Source organism: Pocillopora damicornis, chromosome 10 (assembly GCF_964200805.1).
Source record: "Pocillopora damicornis chromosome 10, jaPocDami1.2, whole genome shotgun sequence".
Taxonomy (NCBI): Eukaryota; Metazoa; Cnidaria; class Anthozoa; order Scleractinia; family Pocilloporidae; genus Pocillopora; species Pocillopora damicornis.
The window spans coordinates 7,559,704-7,576,032 of record NC_142679.1 but is presented as its reverse complement, the minus strand read 5'-3'; the positions used below and the strand labels follow the sequence as shown (position 1 = coordinate 7,576,032).

The 16,329-nt window shown below is 39.9% G+C and overlaps 2 protein-coding genes and 1 pseudogene across 4 annotated transcripts; 1 reads left to right on the top strand and 2 right to left on the bottom strand.

The window, feature by feature from the left end:
- Positions 1-71: 71 nt before the first annotated feature.
- LOC113673108 (putative protein-lysine deacylase ABHD14B) lies at positions 72-2,823 on the bottom strand. The gene has a single exon (XM_027189467.2). The coding sequence runs from the start codon at positions 2,619-2,621 to the stop codon at positions 1,845-1,847; it is 777 nt and encodes a 258-aa protein (XP_027045268.2). The 5' UTR covers positions 2,622-2,823; the 3' UTR covers positions 72-1,844.
- Positions 2,824-4,128: 1,305 nt separating this feature from the next.
- LOC113673107 (putative protein-lysine deacylase ABHD14B) lies at positions 4,129-7,379 on the top strand. 2 transcript variants are annotated; one of them, XM_089184001.1, is made up of 3 exons: positions 4,129-4,432; positions 4,632-4,671; positions 4,871-7,379. In XM_089184001.1, coding segments are annotated over exons 2-3 (798 nt in total). In that variant the 5' UTR covers positions 4,129-4,432; positions 4,632-4,669; the 3' UTR covers positions 5,667-7,379. The 2 variants fall into 2 exon arrangements, with proteins under 2 accessions (XP_089040127.1, XP_089040126.1); XM_089184000.1 differs by lacking the exon at positions 4,632-4,671 and having other exon boundaries at positions 4,297-4,432.
- A 1,464-nt stretch (positions 7,380-8,843) lies between these two features.
- LOC149038702 (tetratricopeptide repeat protein 28-like) lies at positions 8,844-11,681 on the bottom strand (annotated as a pseudogene). The gene is made up of 2 exons (XR_016180215.1): positions 9,514-11,681; positions 8,844-9,036 (listed from the first exon to the last, which is right to left on the bottom strand). The product of XR_016180215.1 is annotated as a tetratricopeptide repeat protein 28-like (transcript).
- Positions 11,682-16,329: the final 4,648 nt, after the last annotated feature.

The window sequence follows — 16,329 nt, the reverse complement described above, 5'->3', positions numbered from 1 at the left end:
AAGTTAGCCAACACCTGATGTTAGCTTGCTAAAGCAAGCCAGGAAAAGAAAAATTCCAAAGAGTAAGAAAGTTCTCATTAACTCTCTTTATTCTTAGTCTACTTGTCTGGACAATTTTATTTTGAGTTTACAAATGCAATGGAAATAGTATTCAGGTCTAGCACTAGAGGTGAGTGTCCAAGAATGGTTTTGGCATACAATGTATTACAAATTTTCAGCCTTAGTTTGGTTGATATGTCACTGGTTTATCAAACATATTGACTGATGTTAATGCACTTTGTTGATGTAAACACATTGGCTTTTCGAAATTGTGGAGGTCTATGTACTTCCATTAACTTCTGGTGAATAATTAACCCTTCAAGTCCTATTAGTGACCTAGACAGAATTTCTCCTTACAGTACAACATCAAGTGGACAAGTAATGAGAATAAAGAAAAACATCAATAAGGGGATTATTGTTTGATCCAATTCCAAATTCTCCTAGCTAACACTTGAATTACATGGCAGACAGTAAGGAGAATTACTAATGAAACTTGGGAGTTATATTACCCCTTTAACCCTTGGGAGTTAAATTAACTCCCAAGATCTGATTGGTAATTCTGCCCTCTAGCTGCTACACATTTCCTTGTAAATTAGTTATGAGAATTTGGTGCTAGATCAAGGTAACTTCTACCTGATTAGTTAAAAAACATTCTCATTAGCTGTTTGCTGGATAATGTAAGGATATTAAGAGAAGTTTCATATTGGTCACTTCTGGGAGTTAAAGGGTTAAGTATTCTCCAGACCATTGATGTAGTATAACAATCTGGAAATTCATGACTTAACCTTCAATATAGTAGTAATAATAATAGTACTTTGAATTCTTTGTCTTAACAACACCTACATGCCACACATTTCACTGCACATACAGTGAGAATCTACTGTTATGTCAAACAAAAATATCCTTTTGCCACTAGTAGCTTTTCTGTCCAAAGGCAATGTGATGAAAACAATATTGTTAATCATGTTAGCCTTATTGAGTGAACACACCAGGAGACCTGCAACCACAACCTGGGGTCTGGAGTCTAGTCCTGTGGTGTGCCCTACAACTGAGCTCTACTATTTGGGGGAATGAAGCAATCTGTCACTTCTCATTGAATTTAAAAGACAGGTTCCTTTGTAATAATCCATTCAATGCCGTAGCAGTCCTTAAGAACAAAGTATTCAGCATGCCAGCATGAGAGTCCTGACACCATGAGTTAAGGAGCATTTTTCCTCATTACTCACTAACTCCCAAGATTTTATTAGTAATAATTACTTATTATCCTTGGTGTCTGTCATACAGTTCTTGTGATGCTAACTTGGAGAATTTGGTATTGGATCAATTTATAATCTCCTAATTGATATTTTTCTTTCTTCTCATCACCAAACTGGTTGATATTATATTGATATTGTAAGGACAATCAGGGGAGTTAAAAGGTTAACCCTTTACACTCTAGGAGTGATTAGCATCTAACTTCTCCTTGCTGTATCACCTGTGAATCACACATTTAGGTCGCGATAATAGAGAAAATGATCACCAATGAAAGAAGCTCTTGATTGTTAAACAAATTCTCCTTGAAAGCACCTCAGGAAATGTATAGAGAACAGTATGGAGAATATGCATTCTGATGTTAGGGTGTAATGGGTTGAGACACATGGCACCCTTGGCATTGTCATCCCTAACTGGGCATGGCAGCTTATTAAGTTAAAGACCAGTGTTTGGTAGAACTACTGCAAGAATATACTACTTTCACAATTTCCAATGATCAACCCCTGTCACTCAAATATGTCTCCACTCCCAACATTAACTGTTTTTGTCCAATTCTACAGCTTGTCAAGAAATTCAATTATCCTTGCATTGAATTCCTCTGGGTTGTCAAGGTAGCATGCATGCTTTGCATTCTTCATCATAAAAACTTCACTATTAGGAATGTTCTTAATTAATGGAAAAAACGGTTTAAAATTTTTGTCCAACTCGCCATAAACTATCAGAGTTGGAAGATTCAGCTTCCTAAGGTCGTTCTCTTCATATTTAGCAACGGCTCCTGGTGCAACTGGAATAAATCCCCTTATCTTTATCCTGAGATCCTTTTCCATTAACGCCGGCAACACGTACGAACCACTCATCGAAGGTGCCACTAAAACTGGCCTGTCTACACCAAGATTCTCTATCAAACTAGACACAAAATTTACTTTCTCATCTTCATCTGAAGGAGCCTTTACAGATTCTGAGTGACCATGTCCTGGCAAGTCCACAGCGATGGCTTTGTAACTTTTGGCAGCCAACGCCTTCAAAGTTCCGATGTTATCCCAATTTTCGGACGTGAACAACTGTCCATGCAGCAGTATAACTGTAAATCGGCTGTTTTCTGATACCTGAGGTACGACTTCTTTGTAGTATATTTGATCCTTAGTACGATCCTTAGTATTCCACGTGAAATATTTACCAACAGCACTCTCTTCTGCTTGTTTTTTAGCAGCAGATTTAGGCCATGCCTTCCAAGGAGAAGAATAATACAGGAAAAATGCTACAGAGAAAATTATTAGCAGAGCGATTAAAACATTCCATCTCACATTCACATTAAGGGCCAAATTCGCCATTTTGACCGTCAAATTATAGTAAGCCTGGACACCAACGTTTATCAAAATCGTGTTTCCAAGGTTATTCACGATCTCCTTAAACTTCCATCAGTAGCCGAAGGGCTCCTACTTCAGAATATTTAAAGTGCTTGAAAGACAAACAACCTTTTTCTATAGAGGCATGAAAATAACCGCCATAGAAGGCCTAATTCCTCCAATGAGGCCCCCACTTCCCCTCCCTACCCATCTAGTAAAGAAAAAATATATATTTTTCTCCTTTAAACAGTTGAACATATTTAGACATGATAAACATTTTTTATATATATTTATTCTCATGTGATGATTTTCTTTTAGTCGTATTTGAATCATGAAAACGAACATGAATATTAATTCGAACAGATGTTCTTTTGTTTCTCCAAACATTGAAAACGCTGAATTCTCTGTATCAGATGAAAAAAAAATTAAACTTAAAACATCTCTATAGCGAGATGAAACAAACAGCGGAACGGACCGATTTAAAATAGGTACGCTAGAAATGCTGAGAGATTAGGTGGGGGAGGGGGGGGAAGTGGATACAACTGACTGTGTGGCGGAGGGTAGAGTCAAAAGCTGCAAATATCGAACGTCACACTTGAATGCGTACGTGATGTCTAGCGCACTTCTTGTCACTAGCGACTAAATACAGGAATGGCTCCGACCTGTGATTGGATGATAAAAATAGTAAGGGTGATAACTTATATCTTAACTCCTTGCTCGTGAGTATGGTTAACCGCGTGTCTCGAATGAAATATCAATGTGAGAACACCGATGAGTCAATCAAGAAATGGCTACTTAGATAATCCATAGTTAGTAGAGTCCTCTACTAACTATGGATAATCAAGAGAAGGCAGAGTCTAGATTGTTCAGCGAGGTCGTTCAGCGATATTCCGGCGATGAAAAAGTCATCCGCTGACAAGCTCCGCTGACAAAACTCATTTAGTCAGTTTAGGCGGACGACCAGAGACTGGAGCCATTCATGTATTTCACCGCAGACAGGAATGGCTCCAACTCATGCGTATATTAATTTTTTTTTTCGTTCTGGCTAAATAATTCATACACTGAGATAAAAACTGAAAAATCGATTTATTAGATTCTTCTTATGTTGAAGTTTACAGTGTTTGCAAATGAAGTCCTCATTTATTACTACAGGGCCATGTAGTTCCTAAGTTTTAAAATAATGCAGCATCTGCATCTCACGTTTGGAAAATCACGCAATGTTGCGTGACGCTGCGCCCGATGTTTTTAATTTACAGTATGCTCTGCTGGAGAAATATGGCTTGGCCACAATCGAGGGAGTTTTTTTTCGTGGAAAACTGATTTTCTAGGTTATTGTTCACATGAAGGACAAATCCATTCATCGGGCTCTTCGGCAAAATTTCCGCCCAGCCCCATACATCATTATACATCCATATATGGGGCTTTATTATTCAGTGTATCACCAGTAAGATGTACATGCATAATTAAGTATGGGCTGTGCGGAAATTTTTCCGGCTCTTCATCTGTTTAAAACTACTGTTCGCACAGCGCTGCTCACTAGTTTAGTTTTAAATTTTTTTTTCAAAAACTGTTTAAAAAATTATTAAAAAATCATTGAAAAAAAGTTATTAAACGTTTGAGTCGGAGCTATTCCTGTCAGCGGTGAAATACAGGAATGGCTCCAGTACTCTGGTTGTCCGCGTGAGCTGACTAAATGAATTTAGTCAGCGGAGCTAGTCAGCAGATGACTTTTTCATCGCCGGAATATCGCTGAACGACCTCGCTGAACAAGCTAGACTCTGCCTTCTCTTAATTATGTAAGTAGCCATTTCTTGATTGACTCATCAGTGTTCTCACATTGATATTTCATTTGAGACGCGTGGTTAACCATACTCATCAGTGTTTTCACATTGATATTTCATTGTTCCGCTTCGAGACACGCGGTTAACCATACTCACGAGCAAGGAGTTAAGATATAAGTTATTAACTTTTACCATTTTTATCATCCAATCACAGGTCGGAGCCATTCCTGTATTTAATCGCTTGTCTTAATTATGTAAGTAGCCATTTCTTGATTGACTCATCAGTGTTCTCACATTGATATTTCATTTGAGACACGCGGTTAACCATACTTATCAGTGTTTTCACATTGATATTTCATTGTTCCGCTTCGAGACACGCGGTTAACCATACTCACGAGCAAGGAGTTAAGATATAAGTTATTAACTTTTACCATTTTTATCATCCAATCACAGGTCGGAGCCATTCCTGTATTTAGTCGCTTGTCTTCTTGTCCCGTTGGCTGCAAAACCAGCGGACCATATGAAACGGGGAAGACTTTCTTCCTTCAGGATCAATTGGAGAGTTACCATTGGAATTTTTTTAGCCTTCACGGTAGTTTCAGTGTACTATCTATCAACGCCGAGCGCAATGGCATTTCGTGGATATCTTGAATGGGAAGGCAACGACAATGGAATATTTTATCGCGAAGATGCACCCGCAAATGGCGGACGTTTCACCGTGTTATTTCTTCACGGACAAGCGTTTTCTTCGCAAACGTGGGACGATCTTGGTACGTTAAAGTTCCTATCCTCGCATGATTACAGAGTAGTGGCCGTTGATTTGCCTGGTTTTGTGAAATCTAAAGATGCTGAACAGCCAAGAACTTCTGAAGGACGAAGTGTGTTCCTAAAAAAGTTTATAGAGAAACTGAAAATCGATCGTCCTGTTCTGGTGTCACCCTCTATGAGCGGGTCATACGCTCTACCTTTTATTTTCCAAGGTGATCAAGGGAAACATTTACGAGGATATGTTCCCGTGGCCCCAGTTGGTACCGATAAATACGAAGAATCAGATTACAAAAGCCTTCAACTACCCACTCTTATTTTCTATGGCGAAAATGACTCGACTCTCGGAGTTTCGTCGCTGAGAAGGCTCCGAAATATTCCCGATAGTGCTATTCATATGGTGAAAGATGCGGGACATGCTTGCTATATGGCAAACCCGGAAGAATTCCATGAAAAGTTGCTCAGTTTTCTTAACAAGTTGTGAGAATTGTTACTCATGACAGGCCAAGTAGTTAAAATAGAGCATCTTTCTACTCGGACTTCCCCCCAGTACTTAAATGAGCGGTTACATGGAATTTTGGCTGTTTGTGCAATTATTACCGGGTGAGCACCCACTATATTATGCGGGGTTTCCTTACCCAAATCCTTTTACTCCTAAGATCTGATTGTTGATTCTCCCCACAGGCTCCTGCACATTTCCTTGTGAACAAGTTACCAGAACTTGGTGTTAGATCAAGATAACAACATGTACCTAATAAGTTTGAGTAATTCTCATTACCTGTTTGCTGAATGATGTATTATTGACAAATCATTTAATGAAAAGTTTCCAACTTAACCCTTTAATCCTTAAGAGTGACCAGTATCTAATTTCTCCTTACAGTATCACCCCTGAATCAAACATTAAGGTTATGAGATAATGGAAATGATCAACGAATATAGGAGCTCTTGATTGTTAAGCAAAATCTCCTTGCTATCACCTTAGGAAATGTATAGAGGACAGTATAGAGAATGTGCGTGCTGACCTTAGGGTGTAAAGGGTTAACCCCCTAAAACTGCAAGATCTGACTGTTAGTGTTAGTATTCCCTTCAAGCTGCTACTTATTTCCTTGAGATTACAATAGTCCAAAAATTTGAGATTAGATTAAGATAACAAACTCTACCTGTGATAAATTGGAGTGTTCTCATGACCTGTTTGCTGATTAATCTTCTCTGAGAGTCCAACCCTTAAACTCATAGATCAAATTTGTAATCCTCCTTACTGTCAACCAAACAATTTGTATAATGTTAGTTCAGAGAATTTAGTATTGGATCAACTAATTATTGCCAAATTGATATTTTTCTGTATAATTTCTCATCACTTATCTGGTTGATATTGTATAGACATTGAAAGGAGAAATTCTGTCTTGGTCACTCATGGGAGTTAAAGGGTTAAGGGTGGATGTGTGCTTGTGAAAGTAAGGCATTGCATCTTGACTTTTCATGCTTTTGATCCACTGATGAGATCAGATTCATAATGTAGATAGCTTTTTAACTTGTGCAACTATAGAGCAAACCCAAAGCTTATTAGAGGTAATGTATAATGAAAGGGGGGGATGTTGTCCCAAGGACCTAAAAATCATATTTATTAGTCTCAACATTTTTTATCTATTTAACCCTTTACACCCTAACATCAGTATGCATATTATCCACACTGCTCTCTATACATTGCTTAAGGTGCATGCCAGCAGAATTTATCTATCAATCAAGAATTCCTTAAGTTGGTGATCATTTCCTTTATTCTCGACACCTTCATCTTTGATTCAAGGGTGAAATTGTAAGGAGAAATTAGATGCTAGTAACTCTTAGGGGTGAAAGAGTCAAGATACAAATAACATTGTGTACAGGGAAAAAAATATGGATAGGCTAACTTCTCTTTACAGACCTCTTTTATTTGGTCACCTAGAGCTATGACCAAGAGTTCTGTATGTCTTGAGAAAATTGGAATATATTTTCTCTAACTCTTTTACTACCAAGATTTAAGAAATAATTATCTGTACCATCCTCATATGTTGCTTATGATTCTAGTCCTGAGAATTTGATGTTAAATCAATCAATGTCACCCTATTGATATTTTTCCTTCTCGTCGTTACATCCTGCTAGAAAATGTATGGATATTGTAAATAAAAATTCCTCTTCTTGGTCACTTCAGGGAGTCAAAGGGGTTGGAAAATCTTCCTAATACTTTCTCCCTGACAAAGGTAATGGACTCTAAGTTTTGGCCTAGAGAGCAAATACATGTAAATTTGGAAATTTCGCATTTGTAAACCTTATCGCAATTAGTGATCGGAGAAGTGACCTTTTAAATATTGATGGAGGTTTTATTGTCTGAAAAATTTCAACTATCTGTGTCAAAATATTTCCTAACCCTCTCACCCATGAAAACAGAAAGACTCTGCTAAACACAAGTATATTAGATTTGATCGCATGAAACGAATACTTCTCAATTGGACGCTTAAGCTTGAAATTTAACCTTTCTCAAACTCTTTTCTTCAGCTTTTGACATAGATGATACTTGTGAGAAGCAGGACGCTTTTCACAAAGAAACCGAGTACATAGCTATTCCTTCCGACCAGTTTGTGGAACATCTCAGTTCGAAGTCTAAAATGATGTTAAAATACTTACGGAGTCTCATTTTTGAGTTATTTTTCATAAGAAAAAAACTCTAAGTCAGTGAATAGAGTGGTATGTTGCCTGCATCACTAAAGATCGCCTCATTAGAATATGTACATGTATCTCTCACCAATCAGATTGCTGCATTAGGGTTTTTTTTTATCTCGGACCAATCATATCACAGTATTTGGATATCTTGTACCAATTACAGCGTTGGGGTATTGCTTTCTTGCTAATGATTTCATGTGAGAAGGGGGCCACGCACAAAGAACGACATCGACCAAACATTTTGGGTTCATTTGGTTAGTGTAATGGATTATGGCCTTCGCGAGAGCCTCGTCGATTAAGGTCGAGATTTATTGGGATAAGAAAGGTTAGCAGGTAATTTTTTGTATCATTTTTAAGTTGAAATGTGTTTTGTTTACTGCTCCTTTTCTGACGGAGGAATGACAGTAAGCGTAATCTCCTGCGCAACCTTTGTTTGGTCTCGTCACGCTACGTGCTCTCTCCTCAGTGGGATAAGGAGGGTATTTTAAGACCAGACCAAATAAGGGCTGCAAAGCAGACAACAGTAAGCGTGCCACCAAATGCTAATTATTTCTACTTTGATGTATTAAGAAAACAGAGATAATAGACCACAAAATTCTTTGTCTTAGGGTAAAGAAATGCGACATTTTTGTTGCTGTAAAGGTTGATACTATTTTACTTTCACAAAAATGTAAAAAAACTCGGCTACACAAAGTATCTAACCTCAACCCACCCGTCTAAAAAATAACCTTTGCATGCGTATGCTTATGTTTGACATAGTGTTTGATGATCGCGTTCGCGCGCCTTGGGAGAATTGAAAACCAGATCATGGTTCTATAAATCAAGGATTAATTTTGAGTTCTGACGAAACCTTGCCAACACTCTTACATTTCTGAACATTAAGATAACATTTCGTGTCCAACTTATATTAGTTCCCTTTTGATATACGTATTAGATTTAGCGGCTGAATTAAGGGTTTCATTGTCGTTCGCTTTCGATTCAGTCATGTTTACAATAGCACGCAAAAACGTACTTGACTTAAGAAAAAAGAGAAAATTGTCTACGAAAAGTAATACCAGTGTTCATTTTAAAACAATGTACAGGAAGAAGAATCTTTTCTTCAGTCGTGACTCTGCTCCTTCTCTGCCTCGTTGTTGTCCTCCTTGAGTTCTTCATTCCTGAAAAAAAACACAGAAAGCATTATACATTTATTACTCTTTTTAACTTTAAAGCATGCAGAACTGATTTTCTATAAAATAAATTACTTTCTTCCTCATCGTCATAGGCCATGATTTTCCAATCTTTCTAAATGTTTGATGCGAAAGTAACCTTAAAATTATCATTTAGTCGTTATTGCTTTTTTTTTACAAAATAAAGTTAACTTTTTTAGTGTTAGCTTAAGATTCTCAGATTACCTTCATTGTCAAAGTGTCTAGCATCTTATCGACCTTGAATAATATATTTCCGAAAGAAACTCTAATTCCAGGCCAATTTTAGAGGGAAATTCATCAAAATCTTCCGGCTCCGAGTACTAGATAAAATAATCTTCTTTTTCTTGATATTTTGTGTATGAAAGACTAAGACAAAAACGAAAAAACAGTTTTAGTGTGCTAATCGGTTTATTATAGATAATTGCTTCTTATGGTCAGACTTACCCTTTTTTCGTAAAATCAAATGTCACGTTATCCCCCATAAGCACAAACGGAGCCCATTGGGAAGGTTTGGGAAAGCCGTTGCTTCTCAACCATTGAACCGCCTGGTGAAGAGATTCACTGGCACTTTCTCCGAACAAGGTGTTCATAGAAATGTTCCATGAGCTTAGCCGTTGCTTCGTCTTCTATAGTCCACGATGCTACCAACACTGAACGTGCACCGGATGCTAAGAAAGCTCGAGCGATTCCAATAATTCCTTCCTTTTTTACCAATCCACGCCCACTGTGACAACAGCTGAGTACAACCAGTTTGGCTCGCACTTGAACTCCTTGAATCTCGGACATTGTCAGGAGGTAGTCTTCCTCTTGGGGAATACCGTTAGTGGTGGATTGAGGAGAGAGAGCAATCTCTCCTCTCTCGGCATTTCCATGAGCAGCAAGGTGTATCAGACTCACTGAAGGTATCGCTTGAAGTACCGCCTGCTTTGTGGCGCGACTTCCTGACAGAGGCTGAACGCCGAGCAGTCGACCAACCATCTTTGCTTCCTTATTTGCATGGAACAATGGTGTAATGTTAGTAAGACGTCCATTGTAATGCACTTTGCCAACCGTAGGATCACCCACAACCAGTGCGCCAGTTGGACTGTGATAGTCCGCGGGACATTCTTGGATGAGCCGCAGAGTCGTCAGGGAAGGGATGATGCGTATTCTGTACTTTTCCGATAAATACTTTCCGGCTGATTTATTACGCAAGGCAGCAAATGGGACTCGGTACAAGAATCGATCGGGCACAATGATGATTTCAGGCTCAGTAAGTAAATCTGCCACAGGTGCGAAGATCCATTTGTAGCACAATTGATGAGTTCTTTCGGTATCTTTAGTTTTGTCACCTCGCAAATTTGCCCGGCTCTCCTCATGAAGAGATGTCGTCACGTTGTCATTCGATGATCGATCTTCGCAGTTTGCTGCGGGTAAAACGCCAAAGCCGGCGGCGCTCTTTTTGAAAACTCCTTCCACATCGCAGACTTGCTCAGCAATAAGAGTGTCTATATCCACTTCACGTGTTGCTCGACAGAAAATGTCTCCATTTCCTTTCAATACCCAGTGGAGAACTTGCCGCTCTGTATATGAAACATATAAAAAAACACAGTTACTTTCCGTTTTCACGCTCTTTTCAATCCCAGACCATGATTGTGGATCAGCTGTGAAGTGGCTTTCCAGGGAGTACTTGTCTGCCATGAATCCTGCAAGGACTCTTGCTCGTCCCAGCTCCTCAGCATAGAGAGCATCTCGAAATTTTCCAGTACGGCAGAGCAAGTTAGTGAGTAACCGGTAGGGAAAAGTTCCGCATTCCTCTAACAGAGAAGTTTCAAATTCACTGTTTCCTTTCAGCAAACTTCTGATTTGCTCATATTTTCTGATACATCGAAGAAGACATTCGTTTGCCTCTACAAGTTCTGACTGTGATACCTTTAACCATGTAATACGTAGAAGGCTTTCAAACTCAGTCATTTTATGTCCAATTTGGCTGCTTATAGAACAAACTTTCTCTAAGTAATCTTCTGCCTTGCCACTTTCACCAAGCAATAGGAATAGATTTCCAAGCCTTAGGTAAGTTCCTGCTTCGAGCTCTCTATTGCCACATTCTCTGCAGAAGGTAAGCGCCTTCTCAAAAGGTTCTTTTGCCTTCTGAGAGTCATTCACAGAAGCAAAGACAGCTGCCAAAGATGTAGTAGATTGGGCTTCTAGATGTCTGTCACCAATTGCTAAACCGACGTCGACTGCTTTGTCCAAGTGTTCCTTAGCTTTCCGGTTTTTTCCAAGCGCAAAATAAACATCTCCAAGACTCGAGTATGTCGAACCTTCTCCTTTTCTGTCACCAATTTCTATCGCGATGGCTAGTGCTTTCTTGTGATATTCTTTAGCCTTCTGATTTTCGCCGAGGGGTTGAAACACAACTCCGAGGTTCCTGTTAATATTTCCTTCTCCTCGTTTGTCGCCAATTTCTATCGCGATGGCTAGTGCTTTTTCGTGATATTTTTTAGCCTTCTGATATTCGCTAAGGGAATGAAACATAGCCCCGAGGTTCCCGTTCATTGTTCCTTCTCCTAGTCTGTTGCCAATTTCTATTGCGATGGCAAGTGCTTCCTCATAATATTATTTAGCCTTCTGATATTTGCCAAGGGAATAAAACACAGCTCCGAGGTTGCTGTTAATATCTCCTTCTCCTTGTTTGTCGCCAATTTCTGTCGCGGTGGCAAGTGCTTTCTCGTGATATTCTTTAGCCTTCTGATATTCGCCGAGGGAATTAAACACAACCCCGAGGTTCCCGTTGCTTCTTCCTTCTCCTCGTTTGTGGCCAATTTCTATTGCGATGGCAAGTGCTTTCTCGTGATATTCTTTAGCCTTCCGATATTCACCACGGGAATGAAACATTACTCCGAGGTTCCCGTATTCCGTTCCTTCTCCTCGTTTGTCGCCAACTTCTATCGCGATGGCAAGTGCTTTTTCGTGACATTCTTTAGCCTTCTGATATTTGCCAAGGGAATGAAACACAGCTCCGAGGCTCCCGTAGCTTGTTCCTTCTCCTCGTTTGTCGCCAACTTCTATCGCGATGGCAAGTGCTTTCTCGTGATATTCTTTGGCCTTCTGATATTCGCCGAGGGAATTAAACACAACCCCGAGGTTCCCGTTGCTTCTTCCTTCTCCTGGTTTGTCGCCAATTTCTATCGCGATGGCGATTGCTTTCTCGTGATATTCTTTAGCCTTCTTGTGTTCGCCACGGGAATGAAACATTACTCCGAGGTTCCCGTTGTTTGTTTCCTCTCCTCGTCTGTCTCTAATTTCTATCGCGATGGCAAGTGCTTCCTCGTGATATTCTCTAGCCTTTTGATATTCGCCCTGGGAATAAAACAGAACCCCGAGGCTCCCGTATATGGCTCCTTTTTCTCTTTTGTCGCCAGTTTCTATTGCGATGGCAAGTGCTTTCTCGTGATATTCTTTAGCCTTCTGATATTCGCCGAGGGAAATGAAAATATTTCCGAGGTTCCCGTTAATATTTCTTTCTTCTCGTCTGTCACCAATTTCTATCGCGATGGCAAGTGCTTTATCGTTATATTCTTTAGCCCTCTGATATTCGCCACGGCAATGAAACAGAGCTCCGAGGTTCCCGTATATGGCTCCTTTTTTTCCTTTGTCGCCAGTTTCTATTGCGATGGCAAGTGCTTTCTCGTGATATTCTTTAGCCTTCTGATATTCGCCGAGGGAACCAAACACAGCTCCGAGGTTCCCACTGCTTGTTCCTTCTTCCAGTTTGTCGCCAATTTCTATCGCGATGGCAAGTGCCTTCTCGAGATATTCTTTAGCTTTCTGATATTCGCTAAGGGAATCAAACACAGCTCCGAGGTTCCCGTTACTTATTCCTTCTCCTCGTTTGTCGCCAGTTTCTATCGCGATGGTAAGTGCTTTCTCGTGATATTCTTTAGCTTTCTGATGTTCGCCAAGGGAATGAAACACAACTCCGAGGCTCCTGTTAATTGTTCCTTCTCCTCGTCTGTCGCCAATTTCTGTTGCGATAGGAAGTGCTTTCTCGAAATATTCTATAGCCTTCTGATATTCGCCACGGGAATCAAACACAGCTCCGAGGTTCCCGTTAATATTTCCTTCTCCTCGTCTGTCACCAATTTCTATTGCGATGGCAAGTGCTTTCTCGTGATATTCTATAGCCTTCTGATATTTGCCAAGGGAATAGAACACAGCTCCGAGGTTTCCGCTACTTGTTCCTTCTCGTTGTCTGTCGCCAATTTCTATCGCGATAGTAAGTGCTTTCTCGTGATATTCTTTAGCCCTCTGATATTCGCCAAGGTAATGAAACACAGCTCCAAGGTTCCCGTATCCTCTTCCTTCTCCTTCTCTATCACCAATTTCTATCGCGATGGCAAGTGCTTTCTCGTGATATTCTCTAGCCTTCTGATATTTGCCAAGGGAATCAAACACAGCTCCGAGGTTTCCGGTACTTGTTTCTTGTAGTTGTCTGTGGCCAATTTCTATCGCGATGGCGAGTGCTTTCTGGTAGTATTTTTCTGCGTTCTGCATTTCACTTCGGAAATAACATACCTTTCCAAGTCTTCCATGAGCCAAACCTTCCACTTCTTTGTTACCAATCGTTTTCCAGATGGCGAGAGCGCTTTCAAAAAGTTGCTTTGCCTCTACAAACCGGCTTTGTGCTTCATATTTGTCTCCCAGTTGTGTTGTTAGTATTCCAACGTTGAGGAGCGATTCAAGAAGTTTGCGGTTAGCAAAAATGGTGTAGTAAGTATGGAATATTACATCGGAGACATCAAGCTGAATACCAGTGTCAAGGTTTTGAAGTAGAGTTGTACATTCATTACATAACTCAGTCGCTTGTAGGCCACGATCAGTGTTGAGAAGAAATATGCAGACATCTAAACCTATCTGGACTGACTTTAGGATTTCTGCAGCGTTATTCATTATGACTCTCTCCTGTTTGTTATCGTGGGAAAGAATCAACAAAAAAAGGAAACTTAGAAAAAGTAAAACTGATAAATCTTGAAGTACTTTTGCTGTTTTTAGGGAAGTTGTAGTTTGCTCCTTTTCATAAATGTCTGAGCGCAACATTCCTTTTCAATCTTTTATCCAAACCAATCTCAAGTGCATCAGCTGGGTTGAATTCAAACAATTGTGGAGCAGATTCAGATATAGCTATCAAAAAAAAATCACCAATAGAGCAACGGTTAATTTACTAGTTGTGTTACCATTGTTGTCTTCAGCTTATTACATGCTACCCAATTATTCATTTCTGAATCTGCTCGCAATTTACTGCTTGAAAATGACTTCCCTGGGGGTGTTACAATAAGCGGTAAATGTTGGCAAAAACATTTGACTTCAACTCAAAGCATGCATATTTAATTCATGTATATTGAACGAACGATAGGTAACATGTTGAACTGCTATTGATCATACGACGATAGGACGGTTAAGATGATATGATTTTAGCTGGCGCCTTCCGCGCATCGCGAGCATATCACGCGTGTGTTCCCCACATTTACGCCTCCGAAACTCGCTTAGCTGCCTTACAGTTGGAACAGCAGATAATTTCTTCTTTATAACACCTTAAGTTAAGGCAGTAAGTTTTGTCGCACCTTTTGCTTTATATAGTGGCATTTATGTTATTCGTACGTGTCACTTTTGGAGGAAATATTTTGACCTTTCTCGGAAAAAAATTATTCCTGTCATTTCAATCAGGAGATACGATGCAAGCATAAGTGGTCCCTTAGTTTATAAAGGAGGTTTTTCTTCCCTCCTCATCTAGTACACACGTCTGTCAATCATGCGCGCCCTTGTCACTCGCTTCAGCTCAGTGAGCAGCTGAAATCCGAAAGTTCTTTTCGGATTTATAGATTTTCAGCTTAACATTGGAGTTCACCCCTTCGAGTTCGCCCCTACCTTATGCCGTGTTCGCCCCCACACTTTTCGAGTTCGACCCCATCAAGTCGAGTTCGCCCCTTGATTGAGTGATATCCAGATGAGTTGATTTATGACGAAGGCACTAGCAGAATGTGCCAAATGTCACGTCAGCGACGATCATTTTGAATTTCGGCAATTGCGTGGAACCTGCTTGGGAACTGGGTTGACGGAATCAACTAAATACTCTGCGTGGGATCTGGGGTTACCAGAAATAACTGTATACATTGAATTTGTGATAAAGAGAACCACACGGTTTATCTAACGAACACGAAATGTGTTGATCGTAACAACCAGACTTGAGAAGATGCAAACCACGCTTTAATCGCGACAGCATTGCTTAAGTTGTTAGACTTGTACCCGTTTAGCTTTATTTATGAAATTAAGACTGAAGAATTTACTCATCAACTTATGAATCAACTCATCTGGATATCACTCAATCAAGGGGCGAACTCGACTTGATGGGGTCGAACTCGAAAAGTGTGGGGGCGAACACGGCATAAGGTAGGGGCGAACCCGAAGGGGCGAACTCGATAGGGGGCGAAAGCGGCGGATACCCCTTCAACAACTGAAATATTAAAATAGATGAGATGTTTCCTTTTTTTTTGGTATTCTTTCCTCATATTTGTTCAAATAAAAATTATATCAAGATAAGAAAAAGCATATTCTCTTTTACCCATTTTCATGTTTGTTATCGCTGTTGGAAGGGTCAACTTGGGGAAAGTAGGTTTTCTTGTTTGAACTGTTTTGGTGATGAACTTTGAACTCTTGCAGTCACGCAGAACTTTTAATCATATTTAATATTTCTGTATTTGATTGCAGTATCGTACGAAAGCTGTTAAACTGACTTTGAAAAAGAGGGTGCTAAGGGGTTTACACTTGAAGCGTGATTAAGGCCAAAATAAGTATGTGAGGCGTGAATTTTACAGAAAGACGAACGTGATTCGTAAATCCATGATCCAGTGTAAGGCGTGACTGACCTCCTGAGATATACGTGACCCGTGAATTTCATCTTTCATTTCGTGGAGACCTCAAGTTTTTCCAGAAACCTTGTACACAAGAAGAGAGATTTGAAGTTTTTCCTTTCTATAAGTGAAGCGTGAATTTTTCAAAAAAATTCGTGTGCGAAAGAGGATCAGGACCCCCTCCGTTTGCTACCATCCAACAACCAGGCTCTTACTCAACCTGCAGAGCAGGCGTAATTTTAGCGAGCGAGTGCTCAGTATTTTTTTAACAAAAATTATGGCCGCCATCTTTGATTTTAATGGCAGTGGAAGGCTAGGGAGAGAAGGAAATTTGTACCATGGGGGCAGTCGACGATCAAAAATAGGGAGA

What these genes read in the sequence shown, in the direction of transcription:
- LOC113673108 (XM_027189467.2), bottom strand. Translation starts at nt 2,621, where the DNA reads ATGGCGAATTTGGCCCTTAATGTGAATGTGAGATGGAATGTTTTAATC.